A 27,082-nucleotide genomic window follows, 5' to 3' on the forward strand; every position below is an offset into this window, starting at 1 on the left:
TCTTACTTTTAGTTTGATGAATAATTTTTGCATGTGGTGTTGAGGCAGTACAATTTCATTCTTTTGCCTGTAGATATCCAGTTGTCTTAGTACCATTTGTTGCAAAGACTATTCTTTCCTCCATTGAATTGTCTGGGCACCCTTGGCCAAAACCAGTTGATCATAAAGGAAAAAAAATTTTTTTTATGATAAAGTTATAAATGTAAGGGTTAATTTCTGGACACTGAACCTATGTCTCTCTTTATTCCACTACAACACTGTCTAATTAGTGTGAATCTTCCAACTTTCTTTTTTCCTTTTCAAGCGTATTATTTTGGGGTCATTTTAAATTTAGGAATTTTCAGATCAGCTTGTCATTTTCTGCCCAAAAGAAGAAACTAGACAACTTGAATCTTGGGGAGGGATTGCATTGAAACTGTAGAAGAATTTAGGGAATATTGTTACTCTAATGGTATTAAATCTTCTAATCCATGAACATGGGATGTCTTTCTACTTACTTAGGTCATCTTTAATTTCTTTCAATGATGTTTGTAGTTTCCACTTCTTTGTAGTTTGGTACTTCTTTTGTTAAAAGTATATTGAATATTTTATTTTTTATTCTTTTTAATAACCAACATAACTAGTTTTCTGAAGTTCAATTTGGGACTTTTCCTTGTTAGTGTAGACTAACAAGTATTAACAAGCAAAGAACTGACTCATTGAAAAAGACCCTGATGCTGGGAAAGATTGCGGGCAGGAAGAGAAGGGGATGACAGAGGATGAGATGGTTGGATGGCATCACCAACTAAATGGACATGAGTTTGAGCAAGCTCCAGGAGTTAGTGATGGACAGGGAAGCCTGGGATGCTGCAGTCCATGGGGTCACACAGAGTCGAACATGACTGAGCAGCTGAACTGAACTGTACAGGAATCTACTGATTTTTTTCGTATTTATCTTGGTCACTGCAACTTTGTTGAACTTGTTTATAAGTTTGAGTATGTTTGAGTTGTGTGTGTTCATTGGTGTTTTCTATGTAGAATAGTGTGTCATCTGCAAATAGAGATTGTTTTCCTTCTTCCTTTCCAAAATGTCACTTTTCTGTTTTTGTTGCCTAGTTGCCCTTGCTAGAATCTCCAGTACTATCTTGAATAGAAGTGGTAAGATTGAGTATCCTCATCTTATCCCTGATTTTAGGGAGAAATCTTTCTGGTCATTAAAGATGATGTTTACTCTGAGATTTTTATAAATGCTCTTTGTCAGACTGAGGAAATTCTCTTCTATTCCTATTTTGTTTAGTGTTTGTTTGTTTGTTTGTTTTACTTTTTGGCCATACTACAGAGCATGCCTGATCTTAGTTCCCCAGCTAGTCTAATCTGTACCTCCTGCAGTAAAAAGGCAGAGTCTTAACCACTGGACCACCAGGGAAGTCCCTGTTGAGTGTTTTTATTATGGAAGGGTTTTGGGTTTTGCCATAGGATTTTTCTATGTATAATGAAATGATCATATGTTTTCTTTCTTTATTAATATGTGTATTACATTGACTGATAATCATATATGAAACCAACCTTGCCTTCCCTCGATAAATCCCTTTTGGTTTTGATGTATAATTCTTCTGTGTTGCTGGATTCAGTTTCCTAGTATTTTGTTGAAGATTTTCCTTCTCTATTGCTAAGGGGGTACTGGTCTGTAGTTTTATTATATCTTAGCCTTTTTTTCTGAAGGTAATACTGTTCTCATAGGATGAATTGGGAAGTGATCCTCCTTGTTTTTTCTTCTTTTTGGCTGTGCTGGGTCTTCAGTGCCGCACAGGGTTTCTCTCATTGTGGCAAGCAGGGGCTACTCTCTAGGTGCAGTACGTGGGCTTCTCATTGCAGTAGCTTCTCGTTGCAGTAGCTTCTCATTGCAGAGCACAAGCCCTGGAGTGTGTGTCCTTCAGTAGTTGGGACACGTGGGCTCAGAAGTTTTGGTTCCTGGGCTCTAGAACACAGGCTCAATAGTTGTGACACACAGGCTTAGTAGCTCCACAACATGTGGGATGTTCCTGGATCAGGAATCAAACCCGTGTCTCCTGCATTAGCAGGCAGATTCTTTACCACTGAGTCACCAAGGAAGCCCTCTTGTTTTGAAGTTGTTTAAGTTTGTGAGTAGTTACTGTTAATTCTACTTTAAATGGTTTTTTTTAGAATTTACCAGTGAAATAGGCTTGGGCTTTTCTTTGTTGAATGTTTTCTGATTACTGACTCAGTCTCTTTCCTTATTATAGTTCTGTTCAGATTTTCTGTTTTTACTTGAGTCAGTTTTGGTAGGTTGTTTTTCTAAGAAATTGTTTCATCGAGGTTATCTAATTTGTTGACATATAATTGTTCATAATATTCCCTTATGGTCCTTTTTAATTTCTGTGTGATTGATAGTAACACCCCCTGGTTCATTCTTAATTTATAATGATTTACATTTTCTCTTTTTTTCCCTTTGGTGAGTCTAGCTAAAATTTGTCCAGCTTTTTGGATCTTTGCAAAGAACAAACTTTTGATTTCTTTTATTTTCTCTCTTTTTTTTTTTTTTGATTCTCTGATTCATTTTTTTTTTCTTTTTAAGATTTATTTATGGCTGTGCTGGGTCTTCTCCAGTTGCAGCTAGTGAGAGCTACTTTCCAGCTGTGCTGCGTGGGCTTCTCACTGCAGTGGTTTCTCTTGTTGTGGGGCACGGGCTCTAGGCGGGTGGCATTCATTAGTTGTGGCTCTGGGCTCTAGAGCACAGGCTCAGTAGCTGTGGCACACAGGCTTAGTGGCTCCACGGCATGTGGGGTCTTCCCGAACCAGGGTTTGAACCATGACTCCTGCATTGGCAGGCAGATTCTTTACTGCTGAGCCATCAGGGAGGCCCGTGATTCATATATTTTCATTCTGATCTACATAATTTCCTTCATTTTGCCTGCTTTGGATTTTATTTGCTCTTCTTTTTCTGTTTTCTTAAGATTGAAGATGAGGTTATCGATTTGAAATCTTGCTTCTTTTAATATATACATTTAGAGGTACAAATTTCTATAAGCTCTGCCTTCACTGCATCCTGTAAGTTTGGTTACGTTTTGCTTTCATTTTCATTCATCTCAAAGTATTTTCTAATTGCCCTTGGTGATTTTGTCTTTGAACGTTGGCAGTTAAGAGTGTGTTGTTTAATTTCTATTATTTCTAAAATTTTCAGAGTTCCTTTTTGATTTCTAATTTCATTCCATTGTGGTCAGAGAACATATTAATACTGTGTATGATTTGTAAATGTATTGTGACTATTTTGACCTAGAATATGGTCTCTTCTAGAGAACATTAAATATGCTCTCAAGAAGAATGTATATTCTGCTTCCGTTGGTTGGAGTATTATGTATATGTCTCTAGATCTACTTGATTTATAGTGTCATTCAAGCCTTCAATTTCCTTATTGGCCAGTCAAATTTTTCTATCCATTTTGAAAGTGTTATATTGCAGTCTCTAGCTATTACTGTTGAATTGTCTTTGTCTCCCTGTATTTCTGTCCCTTTTGCTTTATGTATTCCAGATATTAATTTTTTTCTGGTACCAAGTAACTCTGTATCCCTTGTACATTCAGATTTACTTTTAATTTCAGCAAAAACTTTAAAAAATTGTATCCTAGAGTGCTTTTTCCTTTCCTCTCAACCTGTTTTCTGTCTTACAAGTGAGTGTTGGGGCCAGTGCCACATATAGAATCCTCTTCTTGCATTCTAGTTATTTTCATTCCCTTCATCTTTTTCTCTGCATTTCAGGAGACCTTTTAAAACTGTACTCTGCTCCACTGGCTAAGTTTTCTTTATTTTTTTAAATCAAATTTGTTTTATTTTGCATAAATTAATTCTGCAATGATATAACGACATAATTACTGTCTTCAGTTTTTCCTTTGATGCCTGGCATTGATTTTCCAACATATGGCATATATTCATTAACTTTTTATTGAATTGTGTTAATTTTGTCAACAACCTGTTAATCTCCCCTTGTTTTCCCAGCTTATCTTGGATCTATTTCATTAAGTCCATGTTCTTTTTAACTTTTCTCTAAAGTGAAAATGCAGGTTCTTTTTCTTTTATTTATTTATTTTCGATTGCACTGGGTCTTTGTTGCTGGGCACCGACACTCTAGCTGCAGCAAGTGGGAGCTTACACTGTGTTGTGGTACACTGGCTTACCGTGGTGGCTTCTCTCATTGTGGAGCATGGTCTCTAGACGCAGGGGCTCAGTAGTTATGAACTGTGGGCTGTAGAGCACATGGGCTCAGTAATTGCAGCACTCTGGCTTAGTTGCTCCGTGGCATGTGGAATCTTCCCAGATCAGGGATCGAACCCATGTGCCCTGCACTGGCAGGCGGATTCTTATCCACTGTACCGCAAGGGAAGTCCCCAATTCTTTATTGACTAAAATGGGTAAACCTTCTGGCAAAGTAAATTCTTCCCCCCTTTTTTGTTCTCCTTTCTTCCACTTTAATGCTATAGAATATTTTCATATTATATCTTCTCTTTTTTTCAGATTACCTTTGTCTCTAAACAGTTTTGTGAAAACCATTTATTTGATCCCACATAATGTGGTTAAACTCTTTCTGACTGGCTTATTACCTGTTTACAAGATACTGAGTCCCCTTCCTAGGACATGAACCTGAAGGTTGGTTATATATGGTTTTTTTTTTTTTTTTTTTGCCTTTCAGAGTTTGGGAAAGGCAGAAAGATAGTAAGTGATTTTAGGATTCTGCACAGCTTTAGCAGGTGATATTTTTCTCTGCCATTGTTTTGAAACATAAACGGATGGCCACTTTTCTACGTGTGGAGGTGAGAAAATACCTGGTTCTATAGGACGCGCCCTTGAGTTTTGCTGCTGTTCTACATAAAGTCAGCTGGGAGCTGCTTTCATAGCATTGTTGTGTTTTGTGTGGGCAGTGATACAGCAGAGGCCTTATTTTTTTCTAGCAAATTTTAGTAATGAAACTAAAGACTTGATTTTAGACTTAAGAGGTTATTTCCTATCCCTTTTTCTGATTTCTTCCTGGCCAAAGAGGGTATACAGTAAACCATTCTGGCTAGGACAGAAGAAGCTATGTTTTCACTGGGAACGTGTCTCCCCTTGGAAGACATGTTCTTTTTCCTGGGCCACTTATTATAATCAGTCCCTTTTCTGTGAGATAGTTTTAATTCAGTGACTCACCTTTTACCCTTCTGTATGATCCTTTGTGTAGGAAGAGCTTTGTGGTGGCATCAGTTGAGTCTGTTCCCTGGATTCTGAATACTTTTTTCAATTTTTGATGGTTTTTGTTTGTGTATTTCAGTTAAGAAAGAGGTTCAATAAGCCTGTCTCTGTGCTATCATATTTTCCAAAATCCATTATCTGTTTTCTTAGGATTTTTTTTTCTTCTCTCTCTTTCGTATTCACTTTCTTCTTTTTCTGTAGGCTCCTTCTCAACTAAAACTGTGCTTATCATAGACTATAGTGGAGGACTTGCCTGTCATGATAGCTTTTGTTGATGCTTCAGCCACGTTACATCTTTCTCTTCTCTTTAGTAACAACTATTTTTGTCAAAAAAGATATTATTTTATTACTTTTGAATATAAAAGTAAAAAGATAACTAAATATAAAGAGTTTAATACATAAAATATAAAGACATTGGAAATGAACCATAATTCTCACCATCCTGAAATAGTCATGATCAACATTTTCATAAATAAGCTTCCAGGTTTATATTTTATGTTGCACACACCTACTGCTTACCCTGGATCTGCTTGATCGGCATTCTAATGAAGCTAAATATCAAATGAAGAAACCTGCGTGACAGCATAAAATGAGACCTTTATTACTGTCCAATTAAATGTTTATCACTGTTTCTTACATTTTTGTAAAGCCGGCTGATTTCATATTAGTCTTCACAATCATTTTCATATATGGAGAGAAACAATGGTCCCAAAAAAATGAAACCATACTATGTATGTTGTTTTGAAACTCTACACTTAATATATTATAGACATCTTTCTATGCCAATAAATAAAGATTTATTAGTCATTTTTAATAGCTTTATGAGTTCCATTGTATACATACAATAGTTTTAAGGTTTTTTTTGCACTTTATCATAATTTTCACTTTGGTGGGTAGTCTTGGTACATCTTTATGAATTTTTCTTTCCTAGAGATATATTTCTAAACATAGAATTTCTGGGTTACCAAGTACGTACATGAAAAATGTTTATTCCACACTACTAAATGATCCTCTTAAAATGTTGATTCAATACCTGCCAGTAGCATTCTTGTTAATATTTGCCATATAGGCCAGAAATATGGTATCTATCCTGACTGATATTTCTTTCATCACACCTGCTGCTAAGTCGCTTCAGTCGTGTCTGACTCTGTGCGACCCATAGACAGCAGCCCACCAGGCTCCCCCATCCCTGGGATTCTCCAGGCAAAAACACTGGTTGCCATTTCCTTCTCCAATGAATGAAAGTGAAAAGTGAAAGTGAAGTCGCTCAGTAGTGTCCGACTCTTAGCGACCCCATGGAGCCCACCAGGCTCCTCCATCCATGGGATTTTCCAGGCAAGAGTACTGGAGTGGGGTGCCATTGCCTTCTCCACACCTACTGAATTTTTATTTTCTTTTCTGTATTTCTTTTTTGAATTGCCTATCTTATCTTTAAACCAGGTGTCCTTAGATATGCTAATGCTTTTTTTCCCCGAACATGTGTATCCAGGACATGTACATGTGAGGGTTTAAGAGTCAACAGAAGGGAGTAAGTTCAAGTGCCTGCTTGTCCTTCCCCTCTTCCTTCGATGGCACCTGCTCTTTCTCTGACTCGCTCTCTGTGCGTGTCTGACGTGTCTGTGCAGGCTCTCCCCACACTCTGTAATCCATGCTGCAGTGCATTTGCATTCTGTCTACCTCGGTGTTCTTCCTCTCTGCCTCCGTGCACCCGCATTCTGTTCACTTGTGCTGTCCTCTACCCCACTTCATGCCGTCTATTGTCTCACCATCTCTGCTGCGTATCTCTTGTGAAAGCTTCTCCTTTCCTTCTCTCTCTCTCTTTCATGTTCTTGCTGTGCTTGCCTGCTCTCTCGCTCTCTGTTTTTTCTTTCTTTTCCCCTCTCTCACTGTCTGGTTGTATATTGGGGTTAAAGAAAAGGAATAGTTTACTACTGTCAGCACAAAAGAAGTCACATTCAGTTTTTGTTTATGAAGAAAAAGCTAAAGTTGAATGATTTTTCTGTATTTGTCACCCCTCATTGTTTCCAGTTGCCCACGTTACCAGCAGTTGGGCACATGAGCAACGTTAACCACCAAGCAGACACCCACAAGAGAATAAAATGATAGCCTTAGTCATGTGTAAATGTTCACTGGTGTTTCTTACATTTTTATAAAACAGGCTAATATCATATCACTCTTCACAGTCACACATATGTGGAGAGAAACAACAGTCAAAGGCAGTATCTTTGAACCCAAGGATAAATTTCATTATGTGTTAAGAGATAAAAAGCAAGCTATCAAACACATGTATTTATATAGCTGGAACAAAAATATTAGGTTATTTTAAGATTGTGGGTTTATACATTTTTTCTTTTTAATTTTTCACTTTAAAACAAGAATCAAGTATTTTCTAATATGAAACCATAAAAAAAATTTTGTGGCACTAACTAAAAAGTGACCTCAGCCAGACTGAGCAAACAAAACATTAGTTAAGAGCTGGAAAACAGAATTCTTAAGCTTCTCATTGTGTTTTAGTTTCTGCCTAAAGTGCCCATTTGAATTCCAATCTAGACATCATAAATCCTTCGAGAAGCAGAGTGAAAGAATAGAATTAGAAAAGTACTATATACACAGTTTTTATGCCAAAATAAAATAAAATTTTAACTTCAGCTGCCAAAGATTGAGTTAAATATACTCTTGGTTCATGGCGTCTCTTTTAAAAACTTGGTTCCCACATCCCATCCTCATTCCTCTCCTCCTATATGCAACTGGCCTTGTTATGTAAATATCGTTTGACTTAGAAGAGTTCTTACAAAATATGTATTCTGTAGTTGTCATGTATTTTCAGCTTATATAAAATGTATATCATTATTTTTGTTATTTTCACTAAGCATTGTATTTTTAAGATGCATCTACATTGCTATTCATACATCTAATTCAGGTTTCTGATCATTGCACAGCCCTCCATTGAGTGCCTCTACCGGTTTACCTTTCCCTGTAACACCCATGTTGTCGTCAATTCCCAACAATGCAAAACACCAGCGGTGCACATGCGCGTTCATATTGCCTTATGGACCTTGTGAGGCTGTCTTTGGCACATAAATCCAGAAGTGGAATTCTTGGATCATAAATTACATGTATACATAATTTTCTGCATTAATACCAAAGTACTTTCTAGTCTGTATTTCTACCTGCAGTGCATGAAAATTCCTTTATTTTGAGTTTTTGGTCAATAATTTATAGCTTTGCCAGATTAGAAATACAAGTTTTTATACCATTGAAAGGTGAGGGATTTTTTGGTCATTTTTAATTAAATGTTACTTTTTGTGAGAGTCTACCCTATCTCCACTCTGTAATTTCCAAGGGAAGAAAGTCTGTCAGAGACTGCCAGAATTACTGCTGTGCTTACAACCAGAATGAATTCATATGTTCATCCAAACATAATATGGAATGTGACAAAGTACAAGGATGGAATATTTTAATTGTTTTTATCAGATTTTGATATATAACAGATAAAATAGCAGTATTTAATAGCAGTATTAACAGTGCTGATTTAAGATATCTATATAAAACTTTATTCCTAAAACACAGCATTCACATTTGTTCCAAATGCCCGTGGAATGTTTACAAAGATTAACTGTACACTTAGGCAAAATGTTGATAAATCCCCAAAGTAGATTACTAACTAAGCTTATATTCTCTAAGCACAATACAGTAAGGTTGGTATTTAACGGCTGTCACTTTTTTAAGGAAACATTTTAAAATATTCTAAACTTTTGGGCTATGGGATAACTAAAAATTGAGATTGTAGAATTTTTTTTTCATTAATGAGAGTAAAAGCAATATCCAGATATTATAGGATGTGACTAAACCTATATTTACAGGAAAATATAGAGCCTTTAATATTTTAGTTGAGCAGATTCAACTAGGAAGTAATTAAGTAAGCATTCTAAAAATTAGTCCCCCAGCTTGATCAATATAACCAAGATCTGGCTCTTAAAAAAAAAAGACTAAATCTTTAGTTATTGTGACCATAGGAAAAGGGTCAATGTTAATAGGTTGGAAGGATGTAACTCCAGTCAAAGATGTGGATTTCTTAAAGAAGATTACTATGTGCAACTTTAGGCTGATATATTTTAAAACCTAAATTAAATGGATGATTTTCTAAGAAAATAAGTAGATCATTAACAACAAATTAAAAGACCATCAGTAAATCTCTAGACCTTCCTACCCCTATGTGCCCTCCAGAAATTTTGTACAAATATATGTGCTCACCAAAAGTATGATGGAATGTTTCTTCATTCTTTTGCCAGCTTTGAGTAGTATCAGTCCTTCTAATTTTGTTAATCTGATGTGTGAAAAAACTCATTGCTTTAAATTACATTTTTAAATATTAGATTTCAGAGGTTGCTTGTTACATTTCTTATTTTGAGAATTAACTTCCTATATACTTTGCACATTTTTCTCTGAAGAATTTTTGTTAATTGTTGAGCAATAATTATATGATATTAATGAAGGGAATGGTAACCCACTGCAGTATTCTTACCTGGACAATTCCATAGACAGAGGAGCCTGGCAAGCTACATACAGTCCATAGGGTCGCAAAGAATCGAGCATGACTGAGCATGCACTATCTAAAACCATCTAGTGGTGTAATAGCATTGTTGTATACTAAACTTTATTTATTTGTCACATGCTAGGAAAGGTCACTCCGTCCTCAAGATTGTAAGAAAGTATTCTCCTTGGTTTGTTGTTGTCGTTTATCATATTTAGGGTAGAGGACAATGTACTTAAATCCTTAATCCTCATGGGATTTATTTTGGTGTGTCTAGGTGTAATTTTATTGCCTAATGTTTAGTTAATTGTCAGATTTTTAAATAAGATAGTGATATTCACAAGTTAATTTATGAGAAAAATTAATACTGTTTTTAAGCTGAGCTTTGATCAGTTGGACTTGGTAATTAATAGCCATGGTTCTTTTGAAATTTCTGCGCAAAGCAGCTAAAAATCCTATGTGATAAGGTAATCAAAATAGAGTGATAAGAAGAGGAAACTAATTCTGACTTATGAAATATGGAGTTTTATTTGTTAAACTTGAAGTTGGATCAGAGCATCCAAGTGAAAATGTCTAAAACCATAGATATATATGACCTCATGAGTGGAATAAAGATTTTAGAGCCATCCATGTAAAGGTGATCATAATCCTTATAAATACTATAGCCAAGAAGAAAGATTTGAGAGAATGCAGGGAAGAACAAAAGAGTGAGAGGACCACTGCCAGACCATAATTTTTGAGACTCATGTCATCTAGCTCTACCACCCTCTGTAAAATTTTAATGATCATTTTCTAACCTTCTGGTTTTTCCCGTATATTAATTGAGGACTTCAGCTCTTGGTTTTCTTTCTTCTCTACCCCAAACCCAACCATTATCTGGAAAACTTTACTCTCCATTAGAGATTTTTTAACCTCAGTTCTAATGACAAGTACTGCTGTTACATTTTAACTATACAGTCTCATGGCCTTACTTTGAATTTTGGCATTATCCAGGTTCATTACGTCTCTGCAATCTTTATTCATTTTTGTATGAAAAGAAATTTTCTGAGGACCTTTCTGCAGGCACAATACATTTTAGGGGACAGGATATTTTATAGTTATCATCTACCATACTTGCAGAAATAATTGACCAGTTCTGATTTTCTAATGGTAAGTAATAGTTCTCAGCTGAGTTCTGCTTAAGATTTAATCTTGCCTCTCAGAATTAAATCTATGTCAAAATGTTATTTTGAGGGCACACACTTTGTGTCATCTTTTACTGGTTAATAAGTTTTAGTATTGAATTGACAGTTGCCAGTTTGAGCTGCACATATCTAAAAACTTTTCACAAGAAAGGCTGTCTTTGGGTGCTATTGACTATATTTCTGATTTTGACTCTGCTTTATCAACGTATATCTCTGGTACTAGAGTAGTTATAAATGAATTAGCGTAAATCCATTACTCTGAAAGAAAAGTATCTCAGCAGGCACCTTGCTGGCAGAAGGTCAACGATAACAATCTTCATACATGAAGAATAGCCGTAGAAGGTCGTGTAAGAAAACATAGACTTTTTCCTACATTTGATACATTTTCCTAAGCTCAGTTTCCACCTGAAAAGCAATTACTTGAAAACCTTTTTTTCTGGGTCTATCTGATGGTGTGTCTGATCAATGAATATGGGAATGAATTTCACCTAGATTTTAGTTAAGAAGTACAACAAAAAACCTGAAACATCTCTGAGATGGTGGCAGTTTTTTCTTAGTTGTAATCAGGCATCAACAGGTGAGTTTACTCTTACAATAATAGAAATTAAAACAGAAGAAGCCAGCCAGTATGTATCTCCTTTCAACTCTGCAACAGAAAGCTTAAAAACCATGGTAGCTGGTAATGTCAGTTGACTTGTGGTCATTTAAATCTTTATGTGTAAGCCCAACTGCAGAGAACTGAGTGGGCTGATTCACCTCCAGGCCATGAGGGATGCTGAGACCACTATAGGAGCTGCCTAAGACTCTCCCTTGGACTAAGGAAGGTGGGTTATTGTGGGTTACCAACAGCGTCTGTAAATGAATTCAGCAAAAATTGCCTTCTATCCTGTGTTGGGTCCTCAGCACAGATTGTCAGACACAGTGCAAGGCTTCGAATTGTGATTCTTGTTTGAGGAAGTCAGCATGGCATGACTGCATCATTCTCACAGTTTGCACTTAGCTCTAGCCATAGTGTGTATACAGTGCTGCCATATGTACAGTATTCAGTGCCCACATTTGTTAGGACTGTTCACTGTTATATGAAGATGACACTGTTGGTACCTTCCTTTGTTCTTGTAGCCCTGATTCAGTAACAGGAGATACAAGACCACCAAGCATGAGCAGCAATTTTTCTCCAAATAAAGATAAATCTTTATTCATAAACTGCTTGTATTTCAGTTTGCGTACACAAATATACACATTTTATAGCTTTCTTGAGATGTTTCACACGCCATAAAATTCACCTATTTTAAGTGTACAGTTCAGTGGGTTTTAGTATATACAGAGCTGTGCAACCATCATCCCAATTTTAAGGTGTTTTCAATACCTACCATATACACATTAGCAGTCACTTCTTCCAACTTCCTGCCCCTTCCCTGGCTATGTTACTAATCTGCTTTTTTTTCCTCTCTCTCTAGAGTTCTTTATTTTAAATATTTCGTGTAAATGGACATAATATGTGATCTTTTGTGACTGGCTTCTTTCACTTAATATTTTCAAAGTTCATCTATAGTGTAGCATGTATTCATTCCTTTGTATGACCAAATAATATTCCATTGTATGAGTATACATATTTCACTTAACTGTTCATTAGTTAATGGACATTTAGATTTCTTCCACTGTGGGGCTACTATCAACAGAGCTGCTGTGAACATCCATATACAAGTTTTTATGTGGACATAGCTTATATTTCTTTGGGGCATATGCCTACGAGTGGATAGACTCTGGGTCATATGGTAAGTCTATATTTAACCCTCTGAAGGACTGACTACCAGATTGTTATGCAAAGTATTGTTACCATTTTGCATTCTAAACATCAATATGTGAAGGTTCTCATTTCTCCACATCCTTGAAAACACTTGTTTTTGTCTAGCCTTTTGATTTTTACCACGCTAGAGAGTTAACTAGATAAATCTTGTTGAGCAAGAATTTATTTTTAGACTATTTTCTATTTTTAAATGTTTACCTTTTTACAGACAGGACTGAACTTAATCAGAAAGATTTAAGTGGAAGCAGACACACATACCAAGACTCCTCATTTAATCAGATGTAAACACTTGTTCTTTCACACCCAGCGGTGCATACCATGCCCAGTCGTGTACTTTGGAAGTGCAGGAGGTCCTCAGACTCGTTCTTGGGAAGGACCATCCACACTTTGCTGCCTCTGCCCCATAAGGTGCTCCAGCCTCTGCTTCCACAGCTCCACCACTCACTCACTGCTCATTGGCATCTCATTTCATTTGTCTAGGCACCAGTTGGCAAAGGTTTTGAAAATTTAAAAAGATCCAAAATCTGCCTGTGTTAGATTTCCTGGCTCTGTTCCCAGTTCTCTCTGAAGGCACAGGAAAGAGATCTAATCTACTTCTCAGGTCCCCACTTCCTTCCCTGAAGTGTTTTTCTCTCAGGTCTTCACTCATTGAAGCAGTTCTCACAGGTCATCCTTTCTACTCCACTTTCCTAAGTTGGCAGCTTCTGGGTCTATTTGTTGATATCCTGTATTTAAACATGTCGCTTTGAATTACATATGGTGTGCCTCAGATAGTGACAGCAGATTTATCATCCTCCTCTCTGTAAACTAAACGGGTAAAGCATCTGCCTGCAATGCGGGAGACCCGAGTTCGATCCCTGGATTGGGAAGATCCTGTGGAGAAGGAAATGGCAACCCACTCCAGTACTCTTGCCTGGAAAATCCCACGGATGGAGGAGCCTGGTAGCTACAGTCCATGGGGTTGCAGAGTCGGACACGACTCTGCAACTTCAATTTTCACTTTCTGTAAACTAGAACACTTCTATGGCCTAACATATGCTTTACTCCTATTGACTCATCAAAGCCATTAAACCTTTATTGCCACACTTCCTTATTTTTGTTTAATTTATTCTCATTTTTTAAACTGATAATACAATCACATGGTACAAAATTTAAAATACATTAAGTATTTGATAAAGTCTCTTCCCTCTCCTGTTCCCCAAGCACCCATCTTTTCAGAGTTACTCAGTATTACTAGTTCTTGCATATCTTTAAATTTTTAAACAGCTTTATTGAAGTAAGTTTACGGAGCTGTGCAGTCATCACCACAATTCAGCTTTAGAACACTTCTGTCACCCAGACAAGTCTCATACCTGTTTATAACCAATTCACATTCCCAGCCCAAGACAAACTCCCATATTCCTTTTTTCTGCATATTTCATATAAATGGAATTACGTAATAGCTAGTCTTTTGTATCTAGCTTCTTACGGATATTTTCAGGATTCACCTTACAGTATGTATCAGTACTCCTTTTTATTGCTGATTAGTATTGTGTGGCTCTACCACATTTTGTTTGTCTGATGGCCAGTTGGACATTTGCATTGTTTGATTGGGGGCGGATAATATGAATAATACTGCTACAAATATTTGTGTAGAAGTTTTTGTGTAGACACAAAAATTTTTATGTGGACTCATTTCTTTTGAGTATATACCTAGGAGTGGAATTGCTGGGTCATATGGTAAGTTTATGTTTAGTTTTTAAGAAAAATCCCAAAATGTTTTCCAAAGTAGCTGTATCATTTTGCATTCTCAGCAGCAGCTTGTGAAGGTTCCAGTTTCTCTGCTTCCCTGTCAGCACTTAGCACTGCACATCTTTTTGGTGATAGCCATCCTAGTGGGTGTAAAGTGGTGTCACACCGTGACTTTAGTTTGTTTCCTTCATGACTGATAGTGTTGAAATCTTTTCATATGTTTATTGGCCACTCTTACATCTTCTTTGGTAAAATATCTATTCAAATCTTTTGTCCATTCCACATACATGAAATATCTCACAACTTATTTAGGCCTTTAATTTCTCCCACCAAAGTTTTATAGTTTTCATTGTACAAGTCTTGCACTTCTGTTGTTAAATTTATTTGCTGATATTTCATTCTTGTTGATGCTACTGTGAATGGAGTTTGTTTCCTTAATTTTATTTTCAGATTGCACCTTGCTGGAATCCCATGGACAGAGGAGCCTGGTAGGCTGCAGTCCATGCTAAAGGTCAGACATGACTGAGCAACCTCACTTTCACTTTTCACTTTCATGCATTGGAGAAGGAAATGGCAACCCACTCCAGTGTTCTTGCCTGGAGAATCCCAGGGACGGGGGAGCCTGGTGGGCTGCCGTCTATGGGGTCACACAGAGTCAGACACGACTGAAGTGACTTAGCAGCAGCAGGATATAGAAATACAATTGACAAGAATATAGACATACAATTGATTTTTTATCTTCTTGACCTTATATTCCACAATCTGGCTAAACTTTTTAATTTGTTTTAATACTTTGTAGATTCCTTAGTATTTTCTACAGATAGCATCATGTCATCTGCAAATAAAAATTTTACTTCTTCCTTTCCAATCTGGGTTCTTTTATTTCACAGGTATTTTATACATAAAAGCAAGTAACTATATATTGCATATATTTTCTTCCCTTTTCACAAAAGTGGCAGCAAACTTTGCTTTTTGTATTTGACAATTAATATTGGAAGTCCATTTTAGTGTGTAAATTATTCTCCCCTTTTTTAAAAAACAGCTGCAGAAAAATTATAGTGTATTACCAGTCAGTCAAATCTTCCTCACCACACTTTCATACATATTGGTTTAACATGATCTTTGTCTCCTAATTTTATATTAGCTTTTTACATTTTTTGCATCTAAGTCATTTGTTCTTTGTAACACTTGCATAGTTTCAGGAATGCAGCTGTTCCCTTTTCTACATGGGGAAACTGGCAACAGAGATTATGGCTTGCTCAAGAAGAGACAGCTAGTAAAGGGAAGATCTGAGACTGGTTTAGGTATTTGGACTCCAGACTCACGGCTTTTCTACTGTATCAAAGTTATTGCCATTCTTCCTGTCTGATGCATAAGGCTTTACAATTATCCCTTGTTTGATTTGGCCTATCATTCCTGTTATTATTAGGGATCCTGACAGCCCTTTAGTCCCTTCTGGATGTTTTATATGGGAAAGCTGGTTCCATCAGCTTATCCTTCAGCCCCTGTAACTCCATCTTGCCCTCAAGTATGCTATGAGAATTTTTGTTGTTTTATTCAAATTAGTTCTCTGCTATATATTTCTGGTCTACCAGTTAAATGACCATATCTACCAGGAAAAAAAAGGCTAACCTGGCAGGGTTTTATTCTGCCTGCTTTAGTGAATCTTGGCTAAAATTTGCTGATCTGTTTTTTTTTAACCTGCATATACTTGCAAATAATCAAATTTGTTATCCATTCTGGAATTATACAGGTCATCATTTTTAAAGCCTGCAGTTTGCTATGCTATTCTTTTTAAAAATTAATTTCCTGTCTCCAGACATTTAACATAGTTCCTCTGCTGCAGGATCTGTTGCAAGTTCCCTGAAGATCCTGAAATATAGTTTATCTAGCTCAGGGAAGGAGATGCTCTGTTTCCTTTCCTGACTTGGGCTTCAATTTACTCTACCAAACGTCCTTAATCAGACAAGCACCTGGCATTTATTCAAAATGTGGATGCCCAGACCCCTCACTTACAACATCCAATTCATTGTTCTGGGTTAGGACCCTTTCTCAGGAGAGTGTTCTGATGAACCAGTTTTAAGAAATACCATTTTATATCAAAATTTTTTTACTATATTTTGGTAATCTTTGTCATTCACAAACATTCCACCATCAGCTCCCTTCATTGCTCTACTTGCTCTGAATATAACTAAAAAACCTTTGGGGCTCAAATATTTAAGTGCTTTCTGCAATATTCCTCACATCCAGGACTTCTCATAGGGCCTTTAAGCTTTTGGGCATTTATTCTTGAATAAACGCCTAAGTTGGATCTTATTGGAAAGCACTCTCTGCAGTTCACCACTCAGCCTCTTTAGTTATCCTCTGCCCTCTTTCTTACCAGTTTTGTGGTAGTGTCACTTCAGAATTTCATTCTCACACCAGGCTAATCTTTGTCTAGCACCCTCTTCAGAGTGTTTTCAAGCCCTGGGAACACACCCAGTCTTGTCTTAGCTTCTTGAAACAGCTTGAGCCCTTATCTAACTACAGCGTCCACCTCTCTATCACAAAATATGGAGTAGTGTGTTCACATTGCTGCAAGCTTCCTGGCAATGTCATCTCAGCCATTTGAACTGGATTGGAAAGGGCTCTTGGTAACTTGTATATTTTCTTATTCTGTAGGTAACTATGCCTTTGACCACAAGTAGTGATAACAGGATCTCTTTTGTTTTTCCAGGTGACGGACCATGTCTCTTCTGACTCTGTTTCATCTTCTACCAGTAGTTTCTGGAGCTCGAACTCTACCCTTTGCAACAAGCAAAATGCACATATGTTAAATAAGGGCGTACAAGCAGGTAAATTAAACATTTTCATTGAAATATTAACATAAGTAGCTCTTAAACCTGTGATAGGACACTCACCTCACTCACAATAAAAGAAATGAAGATTAAAAATGTACTCAAGTATATTCTCTGGTGGTCCAGCGGTTAAGAATCTGCCTTGCAGTGCAGGGAACATGGGTTCGATCACTGCCCGGGGATCTGAGATCCCACGTGCTGCAGGGCAGCTATTGAGCTGGCTCACCACAATTAAAACTTGGCACAGCCAAAAAGAAATACATAAGTAAATTTTTTTAATTAACAAAAAATATATACTCAAATGCCATTTGTCACCTATCAGACAAAAATTTAAATTTGATAGCAAGTTTGTGGGCAGGCATGTATGGAAATAGGTACATTGTAGGAGGTGTATAAGTTGGGAGTGCAACCCTTATGACTAACAACTTGGCAGTTCCTATCAAAATTACTTTGACCCAACACTTTTACTTTTGGAGTTTAGCCTATAGATATGTGGTGCAAATGTATAAAATGACAAATAGTTAATGACAGAATTAACCTCTGAAGTATTGTTTTATTATAAGCATTAAAGTAAAATCAACTTAGATGTCCATCAGTAGCTAAATTGTTAAATAAATTATTGTATATCCATATAATGAAGTCTTTGGAGAAGGAAATGATAACCCCCTCCAGTATTCTTGTCTGGAGAATCCCATGGACCAAGGAGCCTGGTGGGCTACAGTCCATGGGGTTGCAAAAGAGTCGGACGCAACTGAGTGACTAACATAATGAAGTCCTACATAGTATGAAGAAGCTTTTGCTACTAATGTGTCAAGATCCCCAAGATACATAATTAAAAAAAAAAGCAAAGTACAGAATTGTATGTAGCATGCTACTACATGTATTTGAAAAATGAAGAGAATTGCTTGAATGTGTGCAAAAATTCTCTGGAATCACAGGGTTATAAACTTAATGGAGAACAGGAATGGGAAGGAGGCTTTCACTTTATGACTTCCTATATCTTTTGATTTTATAAAACAGAAGTAAACCTGCCTCTTGATTATTTTTCCCTTCAAGTCATGTCTTTACATCTGTTAACCTCTTCCTTACCTTGGTTGACTGCATTTACTGTCCTTCTTACTTGGGATCAGAACTGAAATCTTTTTCCCAGTGAATCCATATTAGTAGTTCTTTCCCTCTAATATCTAAACTGACAGAAGTGAACTCCTCCCACAGACACACACATCTCCATCTCTCTACCTTCATCTTCCTTCTCTTCTCTCTCTCAAAGCCTTTTACCCCACCCAAGAGGAGTCAGTAGCCTGCGGTTCGGAAACCTTAAAATTTTTTTAATTTACTGAAGTGGAATAAAAAAAAAACTTAACTCTAGTGGTAATAGTTTAGGCAGCAGTGAAACTACCATTCTTTATGCAGACATCATAATAAGAAAAAGATGTATATCACTTATCATAGTTTAGGATTCTTTCTGATGGCAATAAGAGAAAATACAACTCAAATTTGTTCTTAAAAATAAGATAACTCACATATTTGAAATTACAATAAAACTTTGAAGACGCTTGATGTAGTAAATCAAATAATGTGATTCCAAAACGGTTTATATCACCTTTCAACTCTGCTTGCATTGTCTTTTTGCTTATACTCATTCAGAGCACTGTCTTCAACAAATATTTTTACATGATGATACTTGTTAAAAATGTGTCCCGATGATTGTTTTGAATATTTTACCAGATTTATTTATTTACTTTTTCTTTTGGCCACACTGCACAGCATGTGGGATCTTAGTTCCTTGACCAGGAATCAAACCCGTGCCCACTGTTGTGGAAGCATTGAACCCTAACCACTGGCCCACTCGGGAATTCCCTATTTTACCAGATGTAGTTATGAAGATTATAGATCTCAATACTTTTTCTTTGCAGAATAGAAAATAAATGATTAAATTTTTTTTTTTAAGTTTTCATTTACTGACTTAAATGCATCTGCCAACTAAATCTCAAGGCTTTTCTCAGAGAGGTCTGTGATCTTCACCCTCAGGTAACTTGGAGATTGTGAGTGGTGTCAGAAAAAACACTCGAGATGTTGGAATGACTTTCCCAACTCCAAGTTCTAGTGAGGCTAGAGTAGAAGAGGACAGTGATGTGACTTCTTGGTCAGAAGAAAAAATAGAAGAGAAGAGGCTCCTTACCAGTTATCTTGGGGACAAAAAGTTAAAGAAGAACAAGAAGACCTGCTGTGAAGGTCAGTTTCTAAGTCCTGCTTTCTTAGTAGAAAAACTTGTGAATTTCTGTTCTCTTGCAACACTAGGATTCTTCATTTCTAAACAACTTAATGTTGACCACTCAGCACCGCCTTGGCACATTTTCAAAGTACAGTCATCTCTCTATATCTGGAGGGGCTTGGATTGAGAACCCCTCCTGAATACCAAAGGCTATGGATGCTCAGGTCTTTTATATAAAATGACCTAGCACTGTCCCCCAAATGCAAGGATTCTGCATGCGTGTATACAGAGGGCTGACTGTATTTAATGCTGCAGTTAGAGTCTATATACCTGCACTAAGCAGACTCTAGGGCATTTTGCTGGCCCCTGACAGCTGATTCCCTGAGAGCCTATATTATGCATATGTTTCTGATGAGAAAAATGAAAAATCTTTTTTCTTTCTTAAAAATATCTCCTATAGGAGTTTCATGGTTTGTTCCTGTGGAAAATATGAAGTCTGGTCCTAAGAAGGAAAATATGCCCAAGCTTCATGGCCCTGGTGTCTCCTGGTTTGCACCAATAACCAACACCAAACCTTGGAGGGAGCCACTGCGGGAACAGAACTGGCAGGGACAGCACATGGACAGCCACAGTTCTCTAGCTGGCCCAGGCAAAGAGCCGCTGAAGCCATTTGTGAGAGCAACCCTCCAGGTACAGTAAGGTTGAATTAATTTTAGCTGTATGTTTAGGGAGGAAGAAAGGGTAAACCTGTGACTTGGCATTCTGAAGTATAGTCATGTGACCCTTGTTTCGGGCACTTCCACAGTTCATCTGTTCTCACACTCATTAATCAAAGGCTGCCTTACTATTAGTAGTATAAATCACATATCACCCTCAGTATCTGAGAGGGGCAAGGCAATAGAAGCGAAGATGTTGTGTAGCTACTCATTGGGTTTTGTAGATAGATACCTGCACGGGGAGTGTAGTAGAGGCCTGATGTTTGCATCAGGCTTATGTTTGTTCCTCCATTTATATAACTCCTATTTCTACTTAGCACAGGGTTTAAAAGGCACCAAGTCTCTTTTTTATAAATACTTGGGACCCAAAGAAAATGTTATTTAATGATGTATTTCTTTGAAGGGAAATTTAAAATCGCACAGTGAGCCAAACTTTATCCCATCCACATTGGGGAGAGTTGTAATTGCCGTAATCTTAGTTCTTGATTTATTCCAAAGGCATTTCTTTGATCCCTCTGATTTTCCTACTGGAATTCTCCTACTCAGGGAGTTGTTCGATCATCCTTCAGCTCTAGGTATTTTCTGTAAGTTACAAATAGGCTTTCCAAACCTGCTGGGCAGGTACTGTTTTTGTAGGCCTTTGGAGAAAAGACTGCATCATTAATATGAGGTTGGGGGGCTTTTTCTTCTCCTCAGGAATCACTTCAGCTTCACAGACCGGACTTCATCTCCCGCTCTGGGGAGCGGATAAAGCGCCTGAAGTTAATAGTCCAGGAGAGGAAGCTGCAGAATATGTTACAGGGTGAGCGGGAGGCACTGTTCAACACCGTGCAGGACTGGCAGGGCTACCGGGACCCCGTGCACCTGCTCCGTAAGAGAGGTACGCTCTGCCTGTTCACTCTCCTGTTACTTGGTAGAGAGGGCAAGGTCTGCTTCATGCAAGGCAGCACTGCTCAATGCCAGGCCAGTTACAGTTCAGAAAGTGACTTTTTGCTTGTTGAGGCTCAAATCTCCTTACATAACAGAACCTGCCTAATTAAGCTCTCAGCACTTCCATGATCCAGAAAAGCACAGTTAATCTTGCCCTGTCACTACATCTTAAAAATGAGAGTGTGCAGTGAGAATGGGCACTTAGCTTGCAGAATCTTAGTTCCCTGACCACGGATTGAACCCAGGTCCCCGGCAGTGAAAATGTGGAGTCCTAACTACTGTACCACCAGGGAATTCCTGAGAATAATGTTTTTAAAAACCAGCTCTGTCACCATGAACAAGTTAGTTCCAAAAGTATAATGTTTTGACGGGGCTTGCTTCCCTCAAAGGGTAATAATAAATACTTACAGAGCTCTTGTGTTTTGCTCAGACATTATTCTTATTTAATGTTTATAACACTTCTATGGGGTGGATACTATTAATATCCCTGTTTCACAAATAAGAAAACTGAGGCAAAGAGAGATTAAGTACCTTGCCCAAACGGATTTGAACCCAGGTGGGCTGGTGCTAGACTCTGTGCTCGTAACAATTATGCTAGATGTAATATCTCAATAAAATAATATGCGAAAGCTGTGAACACTGTAAAGTACTCCCTAATGCTTTCATCACTGCCTTACCTGTAAACAGGTCAGTGTTTCAATTCTCACTGCTTAGTCTGTGCCACAGCATTGTGTCTTCAGGAGCCTTAGGCCGCTGTCATAGTCATCATCGTCTAACCCTGGCTTTGCCGTTGCTCACCAGCCTGCACTGCCAGCTCAGGGTAGGGGCACAAAGCCCTAGCTGCTCCCTCTCAGTTCCTGAGCAACACATTCTTCCTTCTTAAGACACAGTCCTCTGTTACCAATCCCCTAAGGGTCAGGATCCCCTCAATGGATCCTTTGCCCAGAGTCACAGTTGTCAATTGAATGAGACCAGGCTCAGCATAGCAGAACATTAGCTGATCATGGAATGGAGAATGGAGAGCTCATGTTTTTGTTTGTTTTTTCCTTTAAAGATTTTTGTAATGTGAACCATTTTTAAAATCTTTATTGAATTCATTACAATATTGCTTCTGTTTTATGTTTTGGTTTTTGGCCGAGAGGCATGTGGGATCTTAGCTCCCCAACCGGAGACTGAACTTCACCCCCTGCACTGGAAGGTGAAGTCTTAACCACTGGGCTGCCAGGGAAGTCCCAGTAGAGCTCGTGTTCTAAAGAGAAGCGGAGTAAGGGAATTGAGGATTAGGAGGCAGATAGGTTGATTAGGGCTTGAGGAAAGGGGCGGAGATTTTCAGGGGCAGCCAGGGCATGCACAGTCCTCCATGGTCCTTTGCACATGGTAAAGATTGTGCCTCAGTTCAGTTCAGTCGCTCCATCCTGTCCAACTCTTTGCGACCCCATGAACCGCAGCACGCCAGACCTCCCTGTCCATCATCAGCTCCCACAGTCTTCCCACACTCGTGTGCATTGAGTCAGTGATGCCATCCAACCGTCTCCTCCTCTGTTGTCCCCTTCTCCTCCTGCCCTCAATCCCTCCTACCATCAGGATCTTTTCCAATGAGTCAGCTCTTCACATCAGGTGGCCAAAGTATTGGAGTTTCAGCTTCAACATCAGTCCTTCCAATGAACACCCAGGACTAATCTGCTTTAGGATGGACTGGTTGGATCTTCTTGCAGTCCAATAGACTCTCAAGAGTCTTCTCCAACACCACAGTTCAAAAGCAACAATTCTTTGGCGCACAGCTTTATAGTCCAACTCTCACATCCATACACGACCACTGGAAAAACCATAGCTTTGACTAGACAGACCTTTGTTGGCAAAGTAATGTCTCTGCTTTTTAATATGCTGTCTAGGTTGGTCATAATTTTTTTCCTTCCAAGGAGTAAGTGTCTTTTAAATTCATGGCTGCAGTCACCATCCACAGTGATTTTGGAGCCCCCAAAATTAAAGTCAGCCACTGTTTCCACTGTTTCCCCATCTATTTGCCATGAAGTGATGGGACCAGATGCCATGATCTTAGTTTTCTGAATGTTGAGCTTTAAGCCAAATTTTTCCCTCCTCTTTCACTTTCATCAAGAGGCTCTTTAGTTCCTCTTCACTTTCTGCCATAAGGGTGGTGTCATCTGCATATCTGAGGTTATTGATATTTCTCCCAGCAATCTTGATTCCAGCTTGTGCTTCCTCCAGCCCAGCGTTTCTCATGATGTACTCTGCATATAAGTTAAATAAGCAGGGTGACAATATACAGCCTTGACGTACTCCTTTTCCTATTTGGAACCAGTCTGTTCTATGTCCAGTTCTAACTATTGCTTCCTGACCTGCATACAGGTTTCTCAAGAGGCAGGTCACGTGGTTTGGTATTCCCATCTCTTTCAGAATTTTCCAGTTTATTGTGATCCACACAGTCAAAGGCTTTGGCATAGTCAATAAAGCAGAAGTAGATGTTTTTCTGGAACTCTCTTTTTCGATGATCCAGTGGATGTTGGCTATTTGATCTCTGGTTCCTCTGCCTTTTCTAAAACCAGCTTGAACATCTGGAAGTTCACGGTTCACATATTGCTGAAGCCTGGCTTGGAAAATTTTGAGCATTACTTTACTAGCATGTGAGATGAGTGCAATTGTGCAGTAGTTTGAGCATTCTTTGGCATTGGCTTTCTTTAGGATTGGAATGAAAATTGACCTTTTCCAGTCCTGTGGCCACTGCTGAGTTTTCCGAATTTCTTGACATATTGAGTTGCAGCACTTTCACAGCATCATCTTTTAGGATTTGAAAGAGCTCAAGTGGAATTCCATCCCCTCCACTAGCTTTGTTCGTAGTGATGGTTTCTAAGGCCCACTTGACTTCACGCTCCAGGATGTCTGGCTCTAGGTGAGTGATCACACCATCGTGATTAACTGGGTCATGAAGGTCTTTTTTGTACAGTTCTTCTGTGTATTCTTGCCACCTCTTCTTAATATCTTCTGCTTCTGTCAGTTCCATACCATTTCTGTACTTTATTGAGCCCATCTTTGCATGAAAGGTTCCCTTAGTATCTCTACTTTTCTCAAAGAGATCTCTAGTCTTTCCCACTCTATTGTTTTCCTCTATTTCTTTGCACTGATCATGAGGAAGGCTTTCTTATCTCTCCTTGCTATTCTTTGGAACTTTATGCCTAGACGAGTATAAATGCCCCCTTTGGACAGAGACCTTAGCATGAAGCAAAAGTCACTTTTGAACACTTCCAGGTTGCATCCACGCAGGCTTGTTCTTGTGGTCAAGTCAGAAATGGTTTGGGGCAGTTGACCACTATATATCTCTCAAAACATGTATCTCCCAAAGCACAGCTGCAAAACATCTCTGCCAAATGCCAGGTGCTTTTGAAATGAACACAGAGATAAATCAGGTCAAATGTCCAGCTCTCAGGGTCTGGTATGGAAACAGGTCCACAGTTTTTAGGTGTGGTTTGGTGATACCACTTGATACTCAACCATAAAAATGAATCAAATTTTGCCATTTGGAACAGCATGGAGTAATCTGGAGGTTATTATGCTTAGTGAATTAAGTCAGACAAATACTGTATTATATCACTTGTATATGGAATCTAAAAAATACAACAAACTAAAGAATATAAGAAAAAAGAAACAGACTCACAGATATTGAGAACAAACTAGTGGTTATACTAGTGGGGAAAGGGAAGAGGAGAGGGTCAAGATAGGGACTGGGGATTCAGACATAAGCAAGCTACAGGAAGGTATTGTATAGCACAGAGGATAGAGCCAATATTTTATAACTATAAACAGGGTATAGTTTTTAAAAATTGTGAATAACTATGTTGTACACCTTAAACTTACATAATACTGTAAATCAACTATACTTCACTTCAAAGAAAAAATGGCACAATCCACTAAAGAAATCTCTTCTCTTGCTTAGGCTTCCTGGCAGCCCAAAAGAAAAGGCCTGTTGGAAAGAAGGAAATGATTCAGAGGTCTAAACGGTAAGGCCAAAAGAATAAGTAACTATAAAAGTATAAATCAGGCCCCGAATGGTCAGGAGCTATAGCTTGGCCCAGAATAAAGGCATTATGCTCTAGTTACAACATTATGAGCAAATTAGCTATAAAAACAGTTTCTCACTTATGGTTCTAAAATGGAAATGAAAATTAGCAGATCATGGTATGGATGCCTCATATATAAAAAATACAAAGAGTGTACACCCCACTCCAGTACTCTTGCCTGGAAAATCCCATGGACGGAGGAGCCTGGTAGGCTGCCGTCCATGGGGTCGCTAGAGTCAGAGACAACTGAGTGACTTCACTTTCTCTTTTCACTTTCATGCATTGGAGAAGGAAATGGCAACCCACTCCAGTGTTCTTGCCTGGAGAATCCCAGGGACGGGGGAGCCTGGTGGGCTGCCGTCTACGGGGTCACACAGAGTCGGACACGACTGAAGTGACTTAGCAGCAGCAGCAGTCATGAATTTTTATGTTTTAGTCAGGCTTGTTTTTGTTAGAAACTTAAATATAAATAAAAATATTTTGAAATAAAAGTAAATATTTATTTGGGGCTCTTTTTCTAGGAATTGTATCCAATATAATAAGAGATAGATACAACACATTAGGCTTGTAGCTAAATAAAGTTTGAAACTTGAAATAAAGTTTCAGAATCATGTGTACACTGCCACCATTTGTAGTCTTTTAAAAAAAGTATTTGTGTTTACATAGATGCATATAGTGGGTTGGCAAAAATTCAGTATTTTCCAGAAGATGGCTCTAGCAGCACTTACTTGTCTTTAACTTCTTTCAAAACAGTTTTGTTAGGTTGTATTGTGACAACTGTCTGTCATATCAGAATGCATTTTAAAACTTATCAAAATTGGTGAATTTTTGTGTATCCATTTTAATATTGAAGATGGAAGAAAAAGTAAATTTTCAGTATATTATACTTTATTATTTCAAAAGGGATAAAAACACAGCTGAAGTGCAGAAAAAGATTTGTGCAATATATGGAGAAGGTGCTGTGACTTATCGAATGTATCAAAAGTAGTTTACAAAGTTTCATTTCATGCTGGAGATTTCTTGCTGGAAGTTCCACAGGTGATGGGATTGATCAGTTGAAGTTGATCTTGATCAAATTGAGACATTGAGAACAATCAACATTATACCTCAGCAGAGACAGCCAATGTATTCAGTATATCCAAATCAAATGTTGAGTCTTTAAAAACCATTTGCACCAGCTTGGTTATGTTAATCACTTTGATGTTTAGGTTCCACATAAGTTAAGTGAAAAAAACCTCCTTGACCATATTTCTGCATGTGATTCTCTATTAAACATAACAAAAACATTCTGTTTTTTAAAACAAATTGTGATGGGTGATCAAAAGTGGATACTGTACTATAATATGGAAAGGAAGTGATCATGGGGCAAGCAAAATGAACCACCAACCACACCAAAGTCCAATCTTCATCCAAAGAAGGTGATGTTGTATATATGGTGGGATCGGAAGGGAGTCCTTTACTGTGAACTGCTTCTCGAAAACCAAACAATTAATTCCAACAAGTGCTGCTCCCAGTTAGACCAACTGAAAGCAACACTCGCGGAAAATTGAGTCAGACTAATTCTGTTGAATCAGTCAACACAAAACACATAATCTTTCATCAGAATAACACAAGACCGCATGTTTCTTTGTTGACCAAGAAATAACTGTTACAGTTTGGCTGGGAAGTTTTGATTCATCTGCCGTTTTCCCCAGACATTGCACCTTCAGATTTACATTTATTCTGGTCTTTATAAAATTAATGGAAAATTTCTCAATTCCCTGGAAGACTGTGAAAGGCACCTGAAACAGTTCTTTGCTCAAAAAGATAAAGTTTTGGGAGGATGGAATTATGAAG

General features: G+C 38.0%; 1 protein-coding gene across 14 annotated transcripts in view; it reads left to right on the forward strand.

Moving 5' to 3' along the window:
• ALMS1 (ALMS1 centrosome and basal body associated protein) overlaps positions 1–27,082 on the forward strand; it is a 186,938-nt gene that overhangs the window by 157,142 nt on the left and 2,714 nt on the right. For 12 of the 14 annotated variants that reach the window (XR_015137291.1, XR_015137296.1, XM_086327622.1 and 9 more), the window contains 5 exons: positions 17,192–17,309; positions 19,344–19,547; positions 19,988–20,217; positions 20,940–21,123; positions 25,123–25,186. Coding sequence is in view for 10 of the 14 variants with exons in the window: in XM_086327622.1 (XP_086183748.1) it covers positions 17,192–17,309; positions 19,344–19,547; positions 19,988–20,217; positions 20,940–21,123; positions 25,123–25,186 (800 nt within the window). In the remaining 4 variants the exon portion in view is untranslated. Of the gene's footprint in view, positions 1–14,925; positions 14,987–17,191; positions 17,310–19,343; positions 19,548–19,987; positions 20,218–20,939; positions 21,124–25,122; positions 25,187–27,082 lie in introns of all 14 variants that reach the window. The other 2 variants (XR_015137289.1, XR_015137290.1) reach the window with 1 other exon arrangement.

The sequence above is a fragment of the Bos grunniens genome, chromosome 11, assembly GCF_055505025.1.
Source record: "Bos grunniens cultivar Pamir isolate PY7600 chromosome 11, Bosgru_T2T1.0, whole genome shotgun sequence".
NCBI lineage: Eukaryota > Metazoa > Chordata > Mammalia > Artiodactyla > Bovidae > Bos > Bos grunniens.